At 42.5% G+C, this 16,021-nt stretch overlaps 3 protein-coding genes across 5 annotated transcripts; 2 read left to right on the top strand and 1 right to left on the bottom strand.

Annotated features, from left to right (window-relative positions):
* Window positions 1-1,206: 1,206 nt before the first annotated feature.
* On the bottom strand, window positions 1,207-5,149 carry LOC308137085 (torsin-1A-interacting protein 1-like). Of its 2 annotated transcripts, none has more exons than XM_080505658.1 (7): window positions 5,011-5,149; window positions 4,726-4,830; window positions 3,807-3,986; window positions 2,715-2,819; window positions 2,478-2,588; window positions 2,327-2,374; window positions 1,207-2,226 (listed from the first exon to the last, which is right to left on the bottom strand). In XM_080505658.1, the coding sequence occupies exons 1-7, from the start codon at window positions 5,081-5,083 to the stop codon at window positions 1,439-1,441; spliced, it is 1,410 nt and encodes a 469-aa protein (XP_080361784.1). In that variant the 5' UTR covers window positions 5,084-5,149; the 3' UTR covers window positions 1,207-1,438. The 2 variants fall into 2 exon arrangements, with proteins under 2 accessions (XP_080361784.1, XP_080361785.1); XM_080505659.1 differs by having other exon boundaries at window positions 3,807-3,983.
* A 100-nt stretch (window positions 5,150-5,249) lies between these two features.
* On the top strand, window positions 5,250-8,757 carry LOC308137989 (torsin-1A-interacting protein 2-like). Its single transcript, XM_080506908.1, has 5 exons — window positions 5,250-5,364; window positions 6,288-6,449; window positions 6,824-6,961; window positions 7,157-7,309; window positions 7,500-8,757. Exons 2-5 carry the CDS (start codon window positions 6,308-6,310, stop codon window positions 8,267-8,269), a joined length of 1,203 nt encoding a protein of 400 aa, XP_080363034.1. The 5' UTR covers window positions 5,250-5,364; window positions 6,288-6,307; the 3' UTR covers window positions 8,270-8,757.
* A 481-nt stretch (window positions 8,758-9,238) lies between these two features.
* On the top strand, window positions 9,239-15,894 carry olfml2ba (olfactomedin-like 2Ba). 2 transcript variants are annotated; one of them, XM_080506594.1, is made up of 8 exons: window positions 9,239-9,554; window positions 9,676-9,939; window positions 10,180-10,287; window positions 11,104-11,256; window positions 12,638-12,866; window positions 13,186-14,217; window positions 14,543-14,719; window positions 14,827-15,894. In XM_080506594.1, exons 1-8 carry the CDS (start codon window positions 9,390-9,392, stop codon window positions 15,438-15,440), a joined length of 2,742 nt encoding a protein of 913 aa, XP_080362720.1. In that variant the 5' UTR covers window positions 9,239-9,389; the 3' UTR covers window positions 15,441-15,894. The 2 variants fall into 2 exon arrangements, with proteins under 2 accessions (XP_080362720.1, XP_080362721.1); XM_080506595.1 differs by having other exon boundaries at window positions 9,414-9,554; window positions 9,747-9,939.
* The last annotated feature ends 127 nt before the right edge of the window (window positions 15,895-16,021 follow it).

Genomic DNA, 16,021 nt, shown 5'->3' with positions numbered 1-16,021 from the left:
CTTCCATATAAATGTTCTTTTTTACACCCTCCAACTGAGCTTTAAACTCGCATATGATTAATGTCTAATATGTTTGATAATCGTCACCTCTGCCCTAATACAACAGTTGGTTTTCTATACACTAACCCCCTTATGTAGACTACTGCAGTTAACGTGATTGTCCATACATCCATCTTCTCTATCGCAATCCCATTTAGAATCACGGATCACTGTGGGGCCAGTCCGAGCTGACAGTTGCAGCAGGCAGGGTACAAGCTGAACAAGATTAATAAAGGGAGGGGGAAATAGAGGACCCTGAGAAAAGCCACGCACACATATGTTCCCGATAACAACACCAACATCAGTGCTCCTCCTAACTATAGGTTTTGTAGATTATTCTACTGCGGCTATGTGCTTTTGAAGCCATGTCCTTAAGCAATGACCAATGACTTAGACCTCCTGCTGTGTGACTTCCGATTTGTTATGCGTTTCATTTTATCAGCTTCAGGTCCTTTGTTTGCAGTGATCACAGAAAGACTAACAGGTCAAGTGAGGATACAAGAGTATACGAGCGATGAAGTTTGCAGGTAATACTTCTTTTGTTTTGAAAGTAAGAACCAAGAGGTTTGAATTAAAGAGGAAATCCGAAGTAAAACAAACTGCATGTGTGAATGAAATGGAGAATGGTTGAACTGTGAGGGGTGAATTGGGAAGATGTAACAGATAGACAAGCTACGGTACTTGAGGTCATCCACCAAATGCAGTTTAAGACGTGAAAGACAAGTCAACACACATTGGATGGAGACAAGTGTCAGGAGTGAACTGCAATTGGAGTATCAGCTCAATTGAAGGTCCAAGGGTTTGTAGTTGGACTGGAGCCTGTCCAATACATTATTATTGAGATTAGTCAGGTGTGTTGAAACAGGGAGGGGCTAAAACATGCCAGGTGAGCTCTCCATGGCCAGGGATGGTGTCCATGTCTGCCGGTTTAGATTAAAAAACAGAAACTTGAAAGACACGTAAGGATTTCAGTGGCACTGAGGAAATTGTACAAGATGAAGTACAAATAGGCTATGAGATAAGTGATTTATCATTCACCCCCCCAGACATCACACATTTTAGCCAGTTTTCTGTTGTCTTTAAAATTTATTGAGAAAAAGTAAGATAACGCACGCAGACACACATACATTTTTTTTAACTTTTTCTTATTTACAAGAGTGACTGACAAAAAAAATAAGCCTCTGTAAATTCTAAATTCAAAATATAAACAAAAATCTCAATATTCAAGTAGAATGATAGTGCATCAAATTGTCATATTTCACATTGTTGAATATGTCAAAACTATTTTCTGTACAGTTAAATTGCTTTTTTTTACAACTTGAAAATCATCTGTGGAAAAACAATCAAAGCATAATCATCATTCAGATTTCAAAGCAAATATCACTGCATTTTTCTTTTTTTACAACTCACATCCTCTCTTCTCCATTGTTTCTTCGGACACCACTGGCAGGATTAGATGGGAAATACGACTCCACAGTCCACTGAACATATTAGCATCAATTTTATTTAAATCAGTCGGGCTGGAGCCCACCAGCTTTTGCAGGAGGTAATCCTGCACCAACTCCTCCACCTCCTTCAGACTTCGATCGCTCGCAATCTCATCTCGAGGCAGCAGCACAGTAAACAACAAGAAAACCTTTTTATATGCGGCACTCTCGTGGTCACAGTAGCGATAGAAAATGATGGTGGCGCCTGGAGGCAGCTCCTCGAAGTGATGAATGACCACTGCAGGTTTTTCTCCCTCAAAGGCTGCTTGCAACTGGTTGTCAATGTCCAGCTTCACCGTGTCACTGTCGTATCGGGCTTGACCCGCCCCGTCAATGCTGAGCACAGAGGCATTCAGGGCAGACGAGAACGAGGAGGCGACACCCAGAGCCAGGCAGTGCAGCGTCTTCTCGGCGCTGCGGCCTGCGGCGAAGATCAGACTGACTGGCTCTGTGGGCTCGCTTGTTTTAAGGTGTTTTTCCAGGTGGATCTTACTCCGACGCCACAACTGATCTCTCTGACGAGGAAAGGAACTCTCGAGAGTTGTGAAGTGCTCGTGAAGCTGTTCAAGCTTTACAGCCCGGGAGAGATTAATTTTACCTCCATCTGAGGACCAGATTTGTGACCAAGTAATGATAAAAAATGACGAAATTGCAGTGCAGATGAACAAGAGAATCCAACCCATCACACTCCAAATGAAACCTGAAAGACCACAATCACAAGTATTAGAAGTAGCAATACTATACAATAAAAGTCTTTTCGGAAAAAGACAGACATTGCAAATACAATGAGTTTAGCTTACTTCGAGAGGAAGATCCAGGGGGTCTCTTCTTGCTGGTTCTTGTGCTTTCTAAATCATAGAAATAAAAAGACCACCGCCATTACTGAAACATCAACAAAGCCTCAATCGTATGTTACCATGAACTGCAACAATCAGCTTAAAAGTGCACTACCTTTCTGATTAAGATTGGCTACTCTTCTGCTTCTTATGGTTGGTCGCACTAGGCTTTTATCCTTCAAGACTTCAACGTCGTTGTGAAGAAGGTCAGGCCTCTCCGAAGCACCTGAATTTAATTCAGTTACACTCATTACCAATGTGCTAGATGCTGTGGTCATCAAGCTCACAGGAAGTTGACAAATCAGCTATCAAGATGAAAGTTGTAAGCATAAAAACATGTACAGTAAAATACCATTGACTGTTCCTCTGTTTTCTGCAACATTGGTAGTGGCTTGTGGAACCAGCAATTTGTGCCCGCTTCTCGATGATGTGGTCTGGGTAGCATTCCTGGTGAGAGCTTCAAGTGGATTTTTTTGCAGAAAACAAGAAATTATACCAAGAACTCTTCAGAAAAATACTTTTCACGATAATGATGAGTTTTTCAGAAGCACTGAAAACAATGTAGTTCGTGTTGGGCCACAGTGGCTGCTGTTGTCTTTTTTGTAATGAAATACACATAACAGCAGGCACAGAACACGCTATTAACAGTGGCAACTGTTCACATGGACAGAAGTTGAGGTTAGATTGCTATTCCGGGCGATTTTTAACTATAAACTACCAAGTCCCAGGAGAATATGGACTGGGAGTCATGACACTCTGGAGGCTGCCATTGTTGCTATTGCCGATTTCCTCGCACATGCGTAGAAGGACAATTTACGACAGCTATGGTGGACATGCACAGTAGTAACATTTTCGCCAACAACACAGAAGCAGTGTCAGACCATTCTCAGAAAATTCCAGCCTGGGAGCTGTTTTCAAAAAGGTGCATTTTAAGTGGCTCCGACTATGGTTGTCATGTAAACAGACACACAAAATGCAACGAATGTTTGCGTTTTCACCTGAAAACGTTCTTGTGTAAATTGGGCCTCACATAAATGCGATATATCTTTGTGCAGTAAATCTCTGTTATATTGCCTATATATTTATATATATTGTGATATTGCCCTCGCCAACACAGTATTTTCACATATACGAAACAAAAGTTCACCTTTTGTACTTTTTTCAAGCTATACTACGATATGAAAACAACAATATGGTCCTGAATACACAATAAAGTTCCTGCAATCCTTGTGAAAAAGTTTTTTTTTTTTTTATAAATTTTGCTCCAGTTTTCTGTGTCCTTGGTCATTCTGTCTTCGTGTGATTCTTCAGTGGCTCATTAGCATCTGCCATCAATTTGTTTTCTTTATGATAATTATGTATTTCACTGAATGTACGCAACAAAATAACAAAATGTTTAAAACATTTTCACCTATTATGAACTGTAAGAAATTGCACCCCCAACCTTTTTTTGGTAGAACAGAAGAAGGATCGGAGAAATGATGTCCAATCTCCGTCGCTAACTCTGGGTCTTCATTTACCGCTGCAGTTTTAGATGACTTCTGGACACCAACATTAGTCCCATCACCTCGTCCACTCTCAGGTCTTCCAGTATCCGAATGACTCTTCCAGGTTTGAATGTCTGCTAAAAAATATGGACACATGTTTACAGGGTATAAGTTATAAGGCAATTTCTTGTAAGATTTAAGGTAATATTGGCAACATGTCCATCTCCCTGTCCCTGTCATGTTTTAGAATTATTCACCTTGTGTCTTTTTGTAAGAACATTTTCATGTTAACAGAAGAGCAGTTCCCAGATATGGGGTGGCTTTAAGACCTTTAAGTCATCTTTGAGATTGAATATCAAAGCCAATGTACAGAGTGTCACAAAATCTGCATTTTATCACAAAAAAAATCATACCAAAAATTGTCAGTGCAGCTATTCTCTTCTTGATCAAAAACCGAGAGACTAATGCAGACATTTGTGAAGGGTGAACTACGGTCAGGGGGAATATTATCCCAGAGGGGCAATTGGTTGCACCGCCTGTGGCAAAACATTCATAAAAGACACTGATCCTCTAAAATAGGGAAGTGGTGAACATCTTCATTTAAAAATGAAGCAATAGCTGTGTCATCAACTATTGTAATGTTACTTTGGACTCTTAAAACACACCCTGAAATGGATTCCTTTGTATCGTTAAATTATATATGCTATAATGAGTTGCTTAATCCAATATTTTCAACAAGCATGTACTGCATGCCACATTTCCTTTTGACTGTATTCAGACTATTTGCCTGTATGTGCACGCTTTAAATACAAGCAAGCGTGTGCAATCATACATATTATACATCCAGGTGTGATTGATTGGATGGTATCGTCCCACCTTCATCCCGAGAGCCATTCGGAGTAGGGTTGTTGCTACTGAGTGCTTCAGGCGCTTCGTTAAGTAAAGCCCTCCTGCTCCTCGTCATAGGACCCCTGCCGGATACTGAAAATTAAGCATGAATTAATGACTATGACTGAGCAATTAATTACTTGGATAAAAACGTATGGAGGTATATAATATTAGTTGAAGAGTGCATCTCTAAATGTTCGACAAACTTAAGTTGAAGTCCGTTAGCTCTGGGAGCTAAGCTAAATGTTTTGCTTAACCATCACATTTACTTACCTTCAACGGACATATTCCTCTGAGATCGATTTCGGGCATCGGAGGCATTATTTTTGTAGTTTGAGGAGTCCATTTAAGAGGACAGCTCGACAGAAAAAAGCCACAGACAGTAAACAAACTCACTCTGCGAGTCGGTAACTGTGAATTCCACTTCCTCGCATTACTGTTGATCGGAAGTGACGCGGAGCACCACATCTCGATATCTTGACAGAAACAAACGACGTGCCTTAAAGGTTCCGTGTTGACCAGCCTGGGCGACACACTCCTCCACAACGACACTTCTAACACTACAAACTAACTGCCTACACCGGTCCCCTGTGACGTAACAGAGGCTTCGTTTGGAATCGGCTGGTGGTGAGAATTTAAAAGATTCCATGTTGTATTTTTTCATCACACGTAGGATTTTTAACCAGCCTCAGTCACGTATCGCATTGCTAACCGATGGCTAACTTAGCTTTTTCAAGCGGGGCTCCCTTAAGCGGCACAATTTTACCAGTATACTAGTTAAACATTCACTTTTTGTACCATACATATAATCAAACCGTAGTTTTCACTGATCGGTTCTCACGAAACCTTTAGATTGTTTTGTTTTACCCTCTTGATGTCACTTCACAGAATCGACGAATAGAATTTAGAGATTGTGATATTTCCATGTAAAACAGTTTTTGAATGAGAAAACGGACTAAACTGTGTTTAAAATAATAAAAAGCGCGAGAACGTCTCATAGACCTGTCTTTAACGGTGTACTCAGTTTTATAACACCAGTTTGAACTTTAAACACGTGACGCCAAACTGCAGATATTAATTGAGCTCAAAGGTTTCTTCAAACTAGGAAACATCATTTATAATATTTGGAAAGTATTTTCAGAATAACAAATGGAATTGTAGTACAGTTCCGCAGGATTAAATCGGAGTTTATTTTCTGTGATGGTATTCTTAAATAGATCATCGGGCATTATAGAATAACATACACCGTTCTTGTTGAAGACTATGCATCCTTAACTTGGCGTACCCCTCTTAGCATTAATGATAGTGTGCAGTCATTTGTGATGGCTTTCAATGATTGTCGTTACTCTCTCTCATTCTCCTTGACAAAATGTCAAAGATCCTGTAAACGTTTGGGTTGTCTTGTAAAAAGACGCTTCATCATTTCTGCTGCAGCCACTGATTGACTTGTTGTTCTTGGACCATTGTCTTGTTCTTCAGAGATGTGTACATTTCTGTATAATTCCAAAGATTTCTATGATTGAGGGTTTGTTGTTTTTGTGTGATGACAGATGGTGATTCAGATGACAATATGGCCAATACCGAAAGGTGTGCTTCTCCAAACCAGAGCAGGAGACTGACTATGGATCAGACCGACCATCTTCAAACTTGTGATGACAACAGTGAACTATATAGCGATGATGAACAGTCCCCTGAAGCTGAAGCAATGAGTGGTAAGTGTGAAGTGATGGGCTCCAGTGACTTTGGTGGAGAATTGCAGCAGGGTCTCCCGACAATTGCATTTGTCTTCATTGTGAGTTTTGTCACTGATGTGCTGCATGTAGACTCAATTGAGCTATTACATGGAATATGGCATTGCACATTACTTGTGCACTTTGCATTTGATCAAATACTGTATAAATGCAAATACTTGCAGCTTGTCTTTGTCTGGTTCTTGCTGCCCTCTTCATTAAATTACACTATCTCATTGGAAGCTTTTGCACCTTTTCCATATCAAGCAAACAATTCAAGTGTAATTACAACCTCAGTATGGACATTGTGACGAGCCTTTTTGTTGATGTGGAAATTACCGTTCTTATTTCATCAGATAGTGAGACTGCTGAGAAAAAAATCCCAGAAACCCCATCTTCACCAAGCAGGGCAAGGCAAAGGGAGAAGATAGATCCTCCCAGGGCCCCGTCTCACAGAAAATCGACAATCAAGGGGAACGCTGAAGCTGGACAGGGTGAGTCTTCATGTAAAATGCTTTTTTTTTTTTCCAATGATGGTACGATCCTGGGTGCTCCATAAGCGTAAGATAATGATTTAATGCATCATGCTTGCAAGTGCAACTCGAGTAGTCTTGTATTGTTTGTTTAATAGAATTCAATGGTTTGAGTTTAAGCCAACCATGTTTTCTCGCTATGGTCAATGTACACAGGGGACATCGGTGGAACCAAAGCAGCCACGCCAGCAACACTATCACCACAAGAGGAAGAGTCCAATAAACAACGAAATAAAGCTGGAAATGAAGGCTCTGATACTCGGACAATAACCGAATCCTCTCGTGCAGATGTTCCTGATGTTCTTGGAGGTAACGTTAACATTTTATTCTTGTGATGATTAGCAACCAAGCATACATATAACCCAGGCAACTCATCAGTACCAGCAGTTAATCAACCATTGGTAGTTTTGTGAACTTTTGCATGAAATTCAAATTATGTTTTGCAAGTTCTCAAAATATCCGTGACCCTTTTTTTGTTTGTTTGTTTTCTTTCCTACAGGGCGTAGACGATACTTGATAGCGCTGTTTATCGTAGCGTGTGTTGCCTTCTTGGTGCAGCAAGTCCAGCGCGAGTCAACTCCTTTGAAAAACCACGTACAAGACATGGACGTCTTCCTGGAGCAGATGGAAAAGCTAAAAACTCAGTTTCCCAACCAGCGCGTTGAGCTGTGGCGCCGGAGCCGGATCCACCTGCAGAGACATCTTCAGACAGCCCAGCCCACCGAGCCGGTGAGTCTGATCCTGACCGCCGGCCTGAGGGCCCAGAAGACGCTGCGCTGCCTCGCTCATGGTATGGCCTCCGCCTTCTCTGCTGCTCGCAACGCGTCCATCCTCCACATCGACGGCGCCACCGCAGCCAGCCAAGACAGCGACTATGTGAAACTGGACATCGACAACAAGCTGCAGGGCGCCTTCGAGGGAAACACCCCAGTGGCTGTCATACACCGCTTCGATGAGCTGCCTCCTGGCTCCACCCTCATCTTTTATCGCTATTGTGACCACGAGAATGCTGCATACAAGAAGACTTTCCTGATCTTCACAGTGCTGCTCGGGGAGGAGGAGGAGCTCCCAGCGGAGATTCGGCTGAGTGCCGTGGAGGAGATGGTGGACGATCACCTGCAGAGGAAGTTTCTCTCTCACGAGGATCCCGTGTCGTTTGACAGGATGGACCGCGACAAATACGGCGGCCTGTGGAGTCGGATTTCTCACCTCATTCTGCCAGTGGCTACGGAGGAAAGAATAGAGCATCAAGGATGTGGGATGACATGAACAGCTGCTCTCGTTTGAATGACTCCGCTCAAGCACTAAAACTACTGCACATCTACGATCACGATTACTCAGTGAGTGGAATACGTACTCTGTAAACGTACCACAAAGTCTCAGTTGAAGGTGAAGAAAGAATGTGTGATTGAATACGCAGTGGGACATTTGTAAATCAGTGTAAAGTTATCATGAAAAACATTGGATGTAAATGTGGCACTTTATTATTTTTTTTATCACTTTGATAAAAGAAATGCACAAACTTTTTGGGGTAGATATACACATTTTGTAGCCTTTTGAAATGTATTTTTCCCCAACTTGTTTGAACTAAAAGTTTATAGAAGGGTAATTGGGTGTATTTATTAGTTCAGGTGTTGCAATCTTTATATTTCCATGATTGGTTGTTTTTTTTGTTTTTTTTTAATTCTCAGACCTACATTTTATTTTTTATTACCTAAACATCCCTTTTGTTTTTTTTCTGCTTGCTTGTAAAGGTTCTCCACTTGATGATGATCAATAATTTAGTACATAAATCAAATGTGCCTTAAAGTGAAAATAAAGACAAATACTGGTTCGAAACGCTTTTCGCTGTCGCTGCAGTTAATTGCGTCGCTTGAGGGCAGTAGAACATCAAAGCCTGGAAAGTCATGCGCGTCAGGTTGATGCCACTGGATACAACTTAGTTTGACTTTGAACGAGACATTGCATATCTCACGACCTCGTGTTTTTCATTAAATCTGAGTGAACTTTAAAAGAGTAGCCCTAAAATGCCTGTGTGGGTTTTTAGTTACATCCAAGTTATAAAAGCCACATAATTGGATGAATCTTCGCAAGGAGTTCAACTCCTCCTTGTCAGGGTGACCAGGTCCGCCTCCTGTCAGCACTCCTCCTGCAGCAGATGCCGGCTGCTTTTGTACGGAGTGCACGGCTATTTCCTTTTTAATCCAGACTTATTTGGCAAAAAAAAAAAAAATGCCTATTTTTCTCTATGCAACACCCGGTTGTTCTTCCTTTCTTTGCATTTAAATGTAGACTATGAGGTTGTTAGCTTTTTTTAATTGATTGATTGATGACAGATTGTGCGTGAGGGCTTCATTTCTCTTTGGCGCTTTTGGTTGAGCGTGGCACCATGTCTAAGATTTGCTCCGCCGTCGTGGTGTGCTGTGCGCTCTTCTCATGGGGCTCCGCAGCGCCACCGTCCCGCAGCGCGGAGCCCCGGTCCCCCGCTGAGGAGAGCCAGCCGCCGCCGCTGCTGCAGGAGGAGATAGACGGCCAAGAGAGCATCATCTCCAAGGTACGAAAACACACCCCCCACCACCGCCGCCGCCACCAGCACTTTGTGCGTCTGCAAATATCACGATCACTTGTTCAAGTACATTTAAAACAAACAAACATCCGTGCTCTTCTCTTTGTAGCTGCTGGGTGATTATGACAAAGTGAAAGCCCTCTCGGAAGGCTCTGACTGTCGGTGTAAATGTGTTGTCAGACCCCTGAGCAGGAGCGCGTGCCGGCGGATAGAGGAAGGCAGCGCCACCGCGCAGGACTTTTTCACAGTGGAGACTATCACCTCCGGGCCGGAGTGCAAGTGCGCCTGCATCGCTCCTCCGTCAGCCGTCAATCCATGCGAGGGAGAGTTCAGGCTAAAAAAACTTAGGGAGGCTGGAAAAGACGACGTCAAGGTGAAGTTTCGTCATTTTTAAAACATTTTTCCAGAGCTCCAAAATGCAGCCCGACGTCTTCCTGGGTAATTGATTTCTACAAACCCAGTCTGGATCACTGGACGATGTCCCATTTGATCAGAGATGGATAACCCTGCACAGACTATAAGAGTTTCATTGACACGGGATACGCCTATTTTATGTATGATTTGTATTGATGAAGTTTTTTTTTTTTTGACGGAGTCCACTTGATCATTTTAGCTGTCCAGCGTCCTGGATCTACTGGAGGGCTCTTTCTATGGCATGGATCTACTGAAGCTGCACTCAGTTACTCATAAGCTCCTGCATCGTGTGGAGCGTATTGAAAAGGTACAGTGATCTCATCAATGCTTAGAATACTGTTGGTTTTGACACGTGCAATATTGAGGTTCAGGCTTGTTTTTATTCATAGACGTGAACTTATCAATAATGGAACAAGCTATTTAAAGTTTTCCATCAGGACACAATGATTAAATAATAATAAAAACAGATTATCAGATCACTGGAAATAGCAGACGAAATATTTCGGCAGAATAATAAGGAAAGGCCATTGGATTTCCAAAAGCGGCGAGGTCATGCATGTTTGAGACACAGATAGGACTCGAGAAGACAGACTTGGGTCTGACAGTTTATTTGGGGACATAGTCTGACATGAAAGGTCAAAGATCATCTCAAATGGGCAGAGTGCAGAAGGGCAACGCACAGGCTTTAACTACATAAAAGCACACTTGGAATAAGACTCGGGAGCACATGCACACTCGGTTACATGCAAGACGCGACAAACTGGCAACTGACAGAACTGAGACCAGCCCATTCATACAGCCAGAGGGAGTGATGAGACAAAGAGTAAAATGAGTCTCATGGACAAGCTGGAAACTAAGATGTGAGAACATGCACACGAACACACACAAACAAATAGATGGAGGGACAGACATGGTTGCAAATATTACAGGGTTTGAAATCTAATTTACGTGACCATTAGCAGACGAGTAATGGTGCCAGAGGCAGAAGATAATGCGAAAATAACACTAATATATTTGTCAGTATGACTGATTTTAATTGTGACTTTTCTTTTCATTTTTCTTCTCCACAAACATGTTAAATGTGTTGATTCGTGCTTCTGGGATTGTCCCTGGCTGCATGAAGGTGGTGTCTCTGAATCAAACCGTGGAAGACGAGAAGCCCCAGGAGCATCCTCCCATCCAGGCAGCTGTGACTGAAAAGCCACCAACTCCTCTTCCCATTCAGCATCAGCATTTCACTGAGCTCAGTGGGGCAGCGGTCTTTAAAAATCTGGAGGTAAATGTGATATTTTAACTCTGGCTTCTCCAGATTAACCATTGTCGTTGGTAATTATGCCATGGTGCCCACACACATGCATTCATTAACCGTTTTGTCGGCTACTATACCTCAGATTGAGTATTTTCATCTTTGTTTGGTGTCTATAAACTTTTCCCATTTAGTAAAAATATCAACAAATGCATTCCAGTCTTTTGGAAAGTGCAAAGCTGACTAAATTGGCTGACTACATTTTCCACAATTTGTCATGGAACAAATCCTGACTTAATATCTTGAGAACCCTTAACACAATCACACAATCACATCTATATACTGCTCGATCAGAGTCTTGCGGAAAGTGGGTCATTTTAATAAAATGTGTTCTGTAATCGTTAATGATTTTAAACAACTTTATTAAAGAAACAAAAGAGCATAAGGAAGTTATAATATGTAAAGATTAAGGGTTAATGTGTCCAGTGAATAATCCTCACAAAAACACATGAACAAACCAAAAGAAAATGATTGCACACGTGATCGTATGACTGCACTACTTTTTTTGTCAAATAATTCACTTTAATGTTCAGTTTGTGACATGTCACAGTTTCATCCTGTGCATTATTGTCAGGATCACATCTTGTTCTATCGTATTTTGGACTGAAATGAATGCAGGCTCAAATGATTTTCTTCGATTGAGGGAAGACAGAAGTAGAAAAGAAGTGATTGAATTCATATGTTGCTGCTCAGATTTGCAACATTTCCCCAAAGGAAAAGAAACAATGTTACATGTTGGTTTGTTTTTTTTTCCCCCCATAAACTTCAGAAAATCACTGCCAATCACCAGGAATGTGTTAGAGTTATTGAAGCAATTCGAAAGTTTGGCAGGATCAGTGGACAATAGTGGACCTCAGGCCAGTGACGGGACCTCTGGGCACAGATCCCTGATGACTTTTTGTAAATGTGGAACCGGTCCAGCAGTGCTGCCAGGAACTAGACTTCATATGCAACTGATTCACCAGGTTCATGTTTCTGAAGAAATCCTGTCAAGGGTGTCTGCAACGTCCGTGAAACTAAATCCAAACGCATCCGACTGATTCAAAGACTCGTCTTGCATTAAGGAATAATCTGGATTCACTGAAGCTCGTGTCAAACTTTGTGGTTTTGGTCATATTTTTCCACATGCTGACTCATCATATACCGCATCCCAGCATTTCGTTTTCTTCATTGTGAAAAGTCTGAAACAACATTCACATAGTCGTGTAATCATCCTGAAATTGTTAAGTGAAATCGGTCATATTGATCAGCGCTGGTAAGTTGACAGTTTAGCTGCACTGTGTTTTATCTTAATGCAGCAGGAGTGATTCTGAACTACTGAAACCTTGCGTGTTTTATGTCTCGCCAACAGGACAAGTATGAAGAGAGGTTTATGGTGGAAAATCCACCATTTCTAAAGACAGATGGCTCTGCTCAGATCATTGAGGTCAGACCTCAGGTGACTCCCAAACATGTGCCTGACAAGGAGACTTCTGAAGTGTCAAAGACGGGTCCCAATGGGATGATCATCAGAGGAATGACTTTCTATAAATCTGAACCAGAGCCTATGGTGGCGGATGACGGGGAGCCCGGAGAGAACTGTAAGTGTGTACAATCACTGTAAGGAAGGGATTTTAAAGTAAAGACCAAAATAAAAGATCTACTTCCATCTACACAATTTTGGATAAACATTAAACCTCAGGAAATCTCAAAGCATCAGCAGAAAGCAACAAACACTTCGCTGTACATCAGGACTACCTCTGGGAAAACAATAATTAAATGTGCAGTAACGTGTACGATCCTTGAGTTTTACTGTTTGTTTAGAATGAAGAATCACACGATAATATTCTGTTTAAACGTGGTTGCACAAAAATAAAATAAAATAAAACAAAACTTGACCAGCTCTTTTTGCTCTTCTAGATTTTGAATATCATGGATTCAGCGGAGAAGGCCCAATAAACCTATTCATTGAAGAGAATCTCCTTCAGCACAGAGCCCCTCGTCCAAGGACAAATGTAGGATCAAGATCATTTCAACCAAAGACACCAGATGCTTTGCTCTCCAAAGGTTCTAGGAGAAGCAGCCAACCAAACAAACCAAAAGAGAGTGAGACCACTTCAGAAACTCCACAGGAGTTCAGCAGTGTCACTGGAACCACGTCACTGGATGTATCTGCAGATGTGCATAGTGAAGCAGCCACAACAAGCGGCATCGGATTTGCACCAACCACAACAGTACAAGCCGTCAGGACCACAGACTCTCCACCTCAGATCACTGATGGAGTCAAGACTGAAATAAATGCGTTGCCAGAGCCCTTGGTTGATAAACCAACAGGCGAGTCTGTAAGCGTCGCCCCCAAGGAAACCACTGAAACGACCATTGACATGATAAATGTCTCTACAAACGGAGCCTCAAAGGAAACTTTACTTGAATTAACGACAAGAAATAAGCCCACCAAACTGATGGAAACACTCAACCCAGAAAGACCCGAAGACCCGATTCAAACCACAGCTCTCGGGATGACGGCTAATCCGAGTCCAAAAGCACAAGCTTCCGCTTCGAGCCTGACAGCTGCTACGTCCATCACGCCCCCTGCTGTAAAAACCTCGGGACCGTTTCATCCCACAGCGGCTCCCACCATAGTGACGCTCGCAGAGGGTGCTGCTACAACACCGCCACAAGACGCCAAGTCCACCTACACATCCGGCTCAACCGTGGCACCCGCCACCACGCCGATACTGTCGACTTTGCTCCCCGACAGTACGCTGCCTGTCACAACGCCCATGAGTACGACTTCTACAGCCCCCATCATAACCACCAAGGCCTCGGGGCAGACTGCGCGGGTCAAAAAGAAATACAAAATCATCTGGGAAGAGCAACATGGGGAAGAAGGACGACATAAGTTCGACGAGCCAATGCAAAGACAAGAGGAATCCACATCAGGGAAACCAGGTAAACACTAATTTGACCATCTTTCGTCTCCTGAAATCACCACGATATGTGCTGATTTGATCCTTCACAACTGTAACGTTATTTTTTGCAAAAACAAGTGAGATTTTCTGTAAATTTCTCAACTTTGAAATTCAGTGCTCTGTCATCTTTTGTAACCTCTCCCTTTCCTTTCCGTGATTCAAGCTGGTTAAAACAAAAAGACTCTAATTATTTTCAGACTCACTGACGTAGGTCTGGATGATGTTAAGCCGCTTCCAAATCCCCAGTCAGAGCTTTATGTCTTCATCTCTCTTTGTTTCATTTATGTTTTGTTTTTTTTCAACAGAGGAGTGTAAAGACACTTTGGCTACCATCTCTGAGCCGGTGACTCACAACACCTATGGCAAGAATGAGGGAGCGTGGATGAAGGATCCAAAATCTAAAGAGGGCAAAATTTATGTCACTAACTTCTATTACGGGAACAACCTCCTGGAGTTCCGCAGCTTGGAGGTTTTCAAACAAGGTAAGAGCCAGCGGTTACTATCTGAAGGAAGCAAAGCTTCCTTGTTTCAACCATTTGGATTTGATAGTAACACGAGTCTCTATCCTCTTATGTTTTGTTTTCTCAAGGCCGTTTCACCAACTCCTACAAGCTTCCTTACAACTGGATTGGCACTGGCCACGTGGTCTACAACGGAGCCTTCTACTACAACCGGGCCTTCTCCCGTGACATCATCAAGTTTGACCTGAGGCAGCGTTACGTGGCCGCCTGGACCATGCTCCACGACGCCCTGTTCGAAGAGACGTCGTCGCCCTGGGAGTGGCGCAGCCACTCGGACATCGACTTTGCTGTGGACGAGAGCGGCCTGTGGATCATCTACCCGGCGCTGGACGACGAGGGATTCCTACAGGAGGTGGTCGTCCTCAGTCGATTGAACCCCTCTGACCTCAGCATGCAGAGGGAGACAACTTGGAGGACGGGACTTCGAAGAAATCACTTTGGCAACTGCTTCATCGTTTGTGGCGTCCTGTATGCTGTTGACAGCTACAACAAGAGGGAGGCCAACCTGGAATATGCTTTCGACACGCACACGAATACTCAGATGATTCCCAGGATGCCCTTCATCAACAACTACACTTACACCACGCAGATCGACTACAATCCCAAGGAGGGGGTTTTATATGCATGGGACAATGGACATCAAGTCACTTACAACATAAAATTTGCATATGTAGACCCTTAGCAAGGGCGTAGAAGTCCCTTTTAATTGTTCTTTATTTGAATGGATTGTAGATCAGTCCACATGGCCCTCGGTGGAGGTAAATTATCAGCCAAATGTACAAATATGCTTTTAGTATATTGTGTTTAAATTGCTCTTATCTGGGTGGTTTTTTTTAGTTTTTTTTACATTTGTATCAAAATAAATGAAAGTGAGTCAGTCATTACTTCAAGTTGTACTGTCGACATTGTAATGCTGTAAAAACAACACGACAGTAGATTTAATGTGGAGAGGAATCGGAATCCCTCAGACTATCAATCCAAAGGTGAAAATGAATCCTGTTTCTGCATGGCCAAATCATTGCATTCTGTTTAATGCACATTATTTCACATTTGCCACATATCGTATGTCTTGTGAAAGCACTTACTCGCTCCGTTTCAGACCCCTCCGAGGAGACTCCAATAAAACTCTGAAATACCTACAGTAAATGTCTTCTTTGTTCCTCTCAACAATTGATGTCAAAATGGCTTTAATGATAGCTTGTGAGTGTTTTGTCGACGGCGACGCTGGGAGGAGTTAGGGGACAGGAAAGCTTTAGGGAGAGA

Source organism: Blennius ocellaris, assembly GCF_963422515.1.
Source record: "Blennius ocellaris genome assembly, chromosome: 12".
NCBI lineage: Eukaryota > Metazoa > Chordata > Actinopteri > Blenniiformes > Blenniidae > Blennius > Blennius ocellaris.
The sequence above is the reverse complement of the archived record's forward strand: the minus strand, read 5'-3'. Positions and strand labels throughout refer to the sequence as shown.

Coding starts and splice junctions, on each gene's coding strand:
- LOC308137989 (XM_080506908.1), top strand. CDS start 6,308: ATGGCCAATACCGAAAGGTGTGCTTCTCCAAACCAGAGCAGGAGACTG. Junction 6,450..6,823: donor TGAAGCTGAAGCAATGAGTG/GTAAGTGTGAAG, acceptor TTATTTCATCAG/ATAGTGAGACTGCTGAGAAA. Junction 7,310..7,499: donor TGTTCCTGATGTTCTTGGAG/GTAACGTTAACA, acceptor TCTTTCCTACAG/GGCGTAGACGATACTTGATA.
- LOC308137085 (XM_080505658.1), bottom strand. CDS start 5,083: ATGGACTCCTCAAACTACAAAAATAATGCCTCCGATGCCCGAAATCGA. Junction 4,831..5,010: donor GAGGAATATGTCCGTTGAAG/GTAAGTAAATGT, acceptor CTTAATTTTCAG/TATCCGGCAGGGGTCCTATG. Junction 2,820..3,806: donor TTCTGTTCTACCAAAAAAAG/GTTGGGGGTGCA, acceptor ATCCACTTGAAG/CTCTCACCAGGAATGCTACC.
- olfml2ba (XM_080506594.1), top strand. CDS start 9,390: ATGTCTAAGATTTGCTCCGCCGTCGTGGTGTGCTGTGCGCTCTTCTCA. Junction 9,555..9,675: donor AAGAGAGCATCATCTCCAAG/GTACGAAAACAC, acceptor TTCTCTTTGTAG/CTGCTGGGTGATTATGACAA. Junction 14,218..14,542: donor ATCCACATCAGGGAAACCAG/GTAAACACTAAT, acceptor TTTTTTCAACAG/AGGAGTGTAAAGACACTTTG.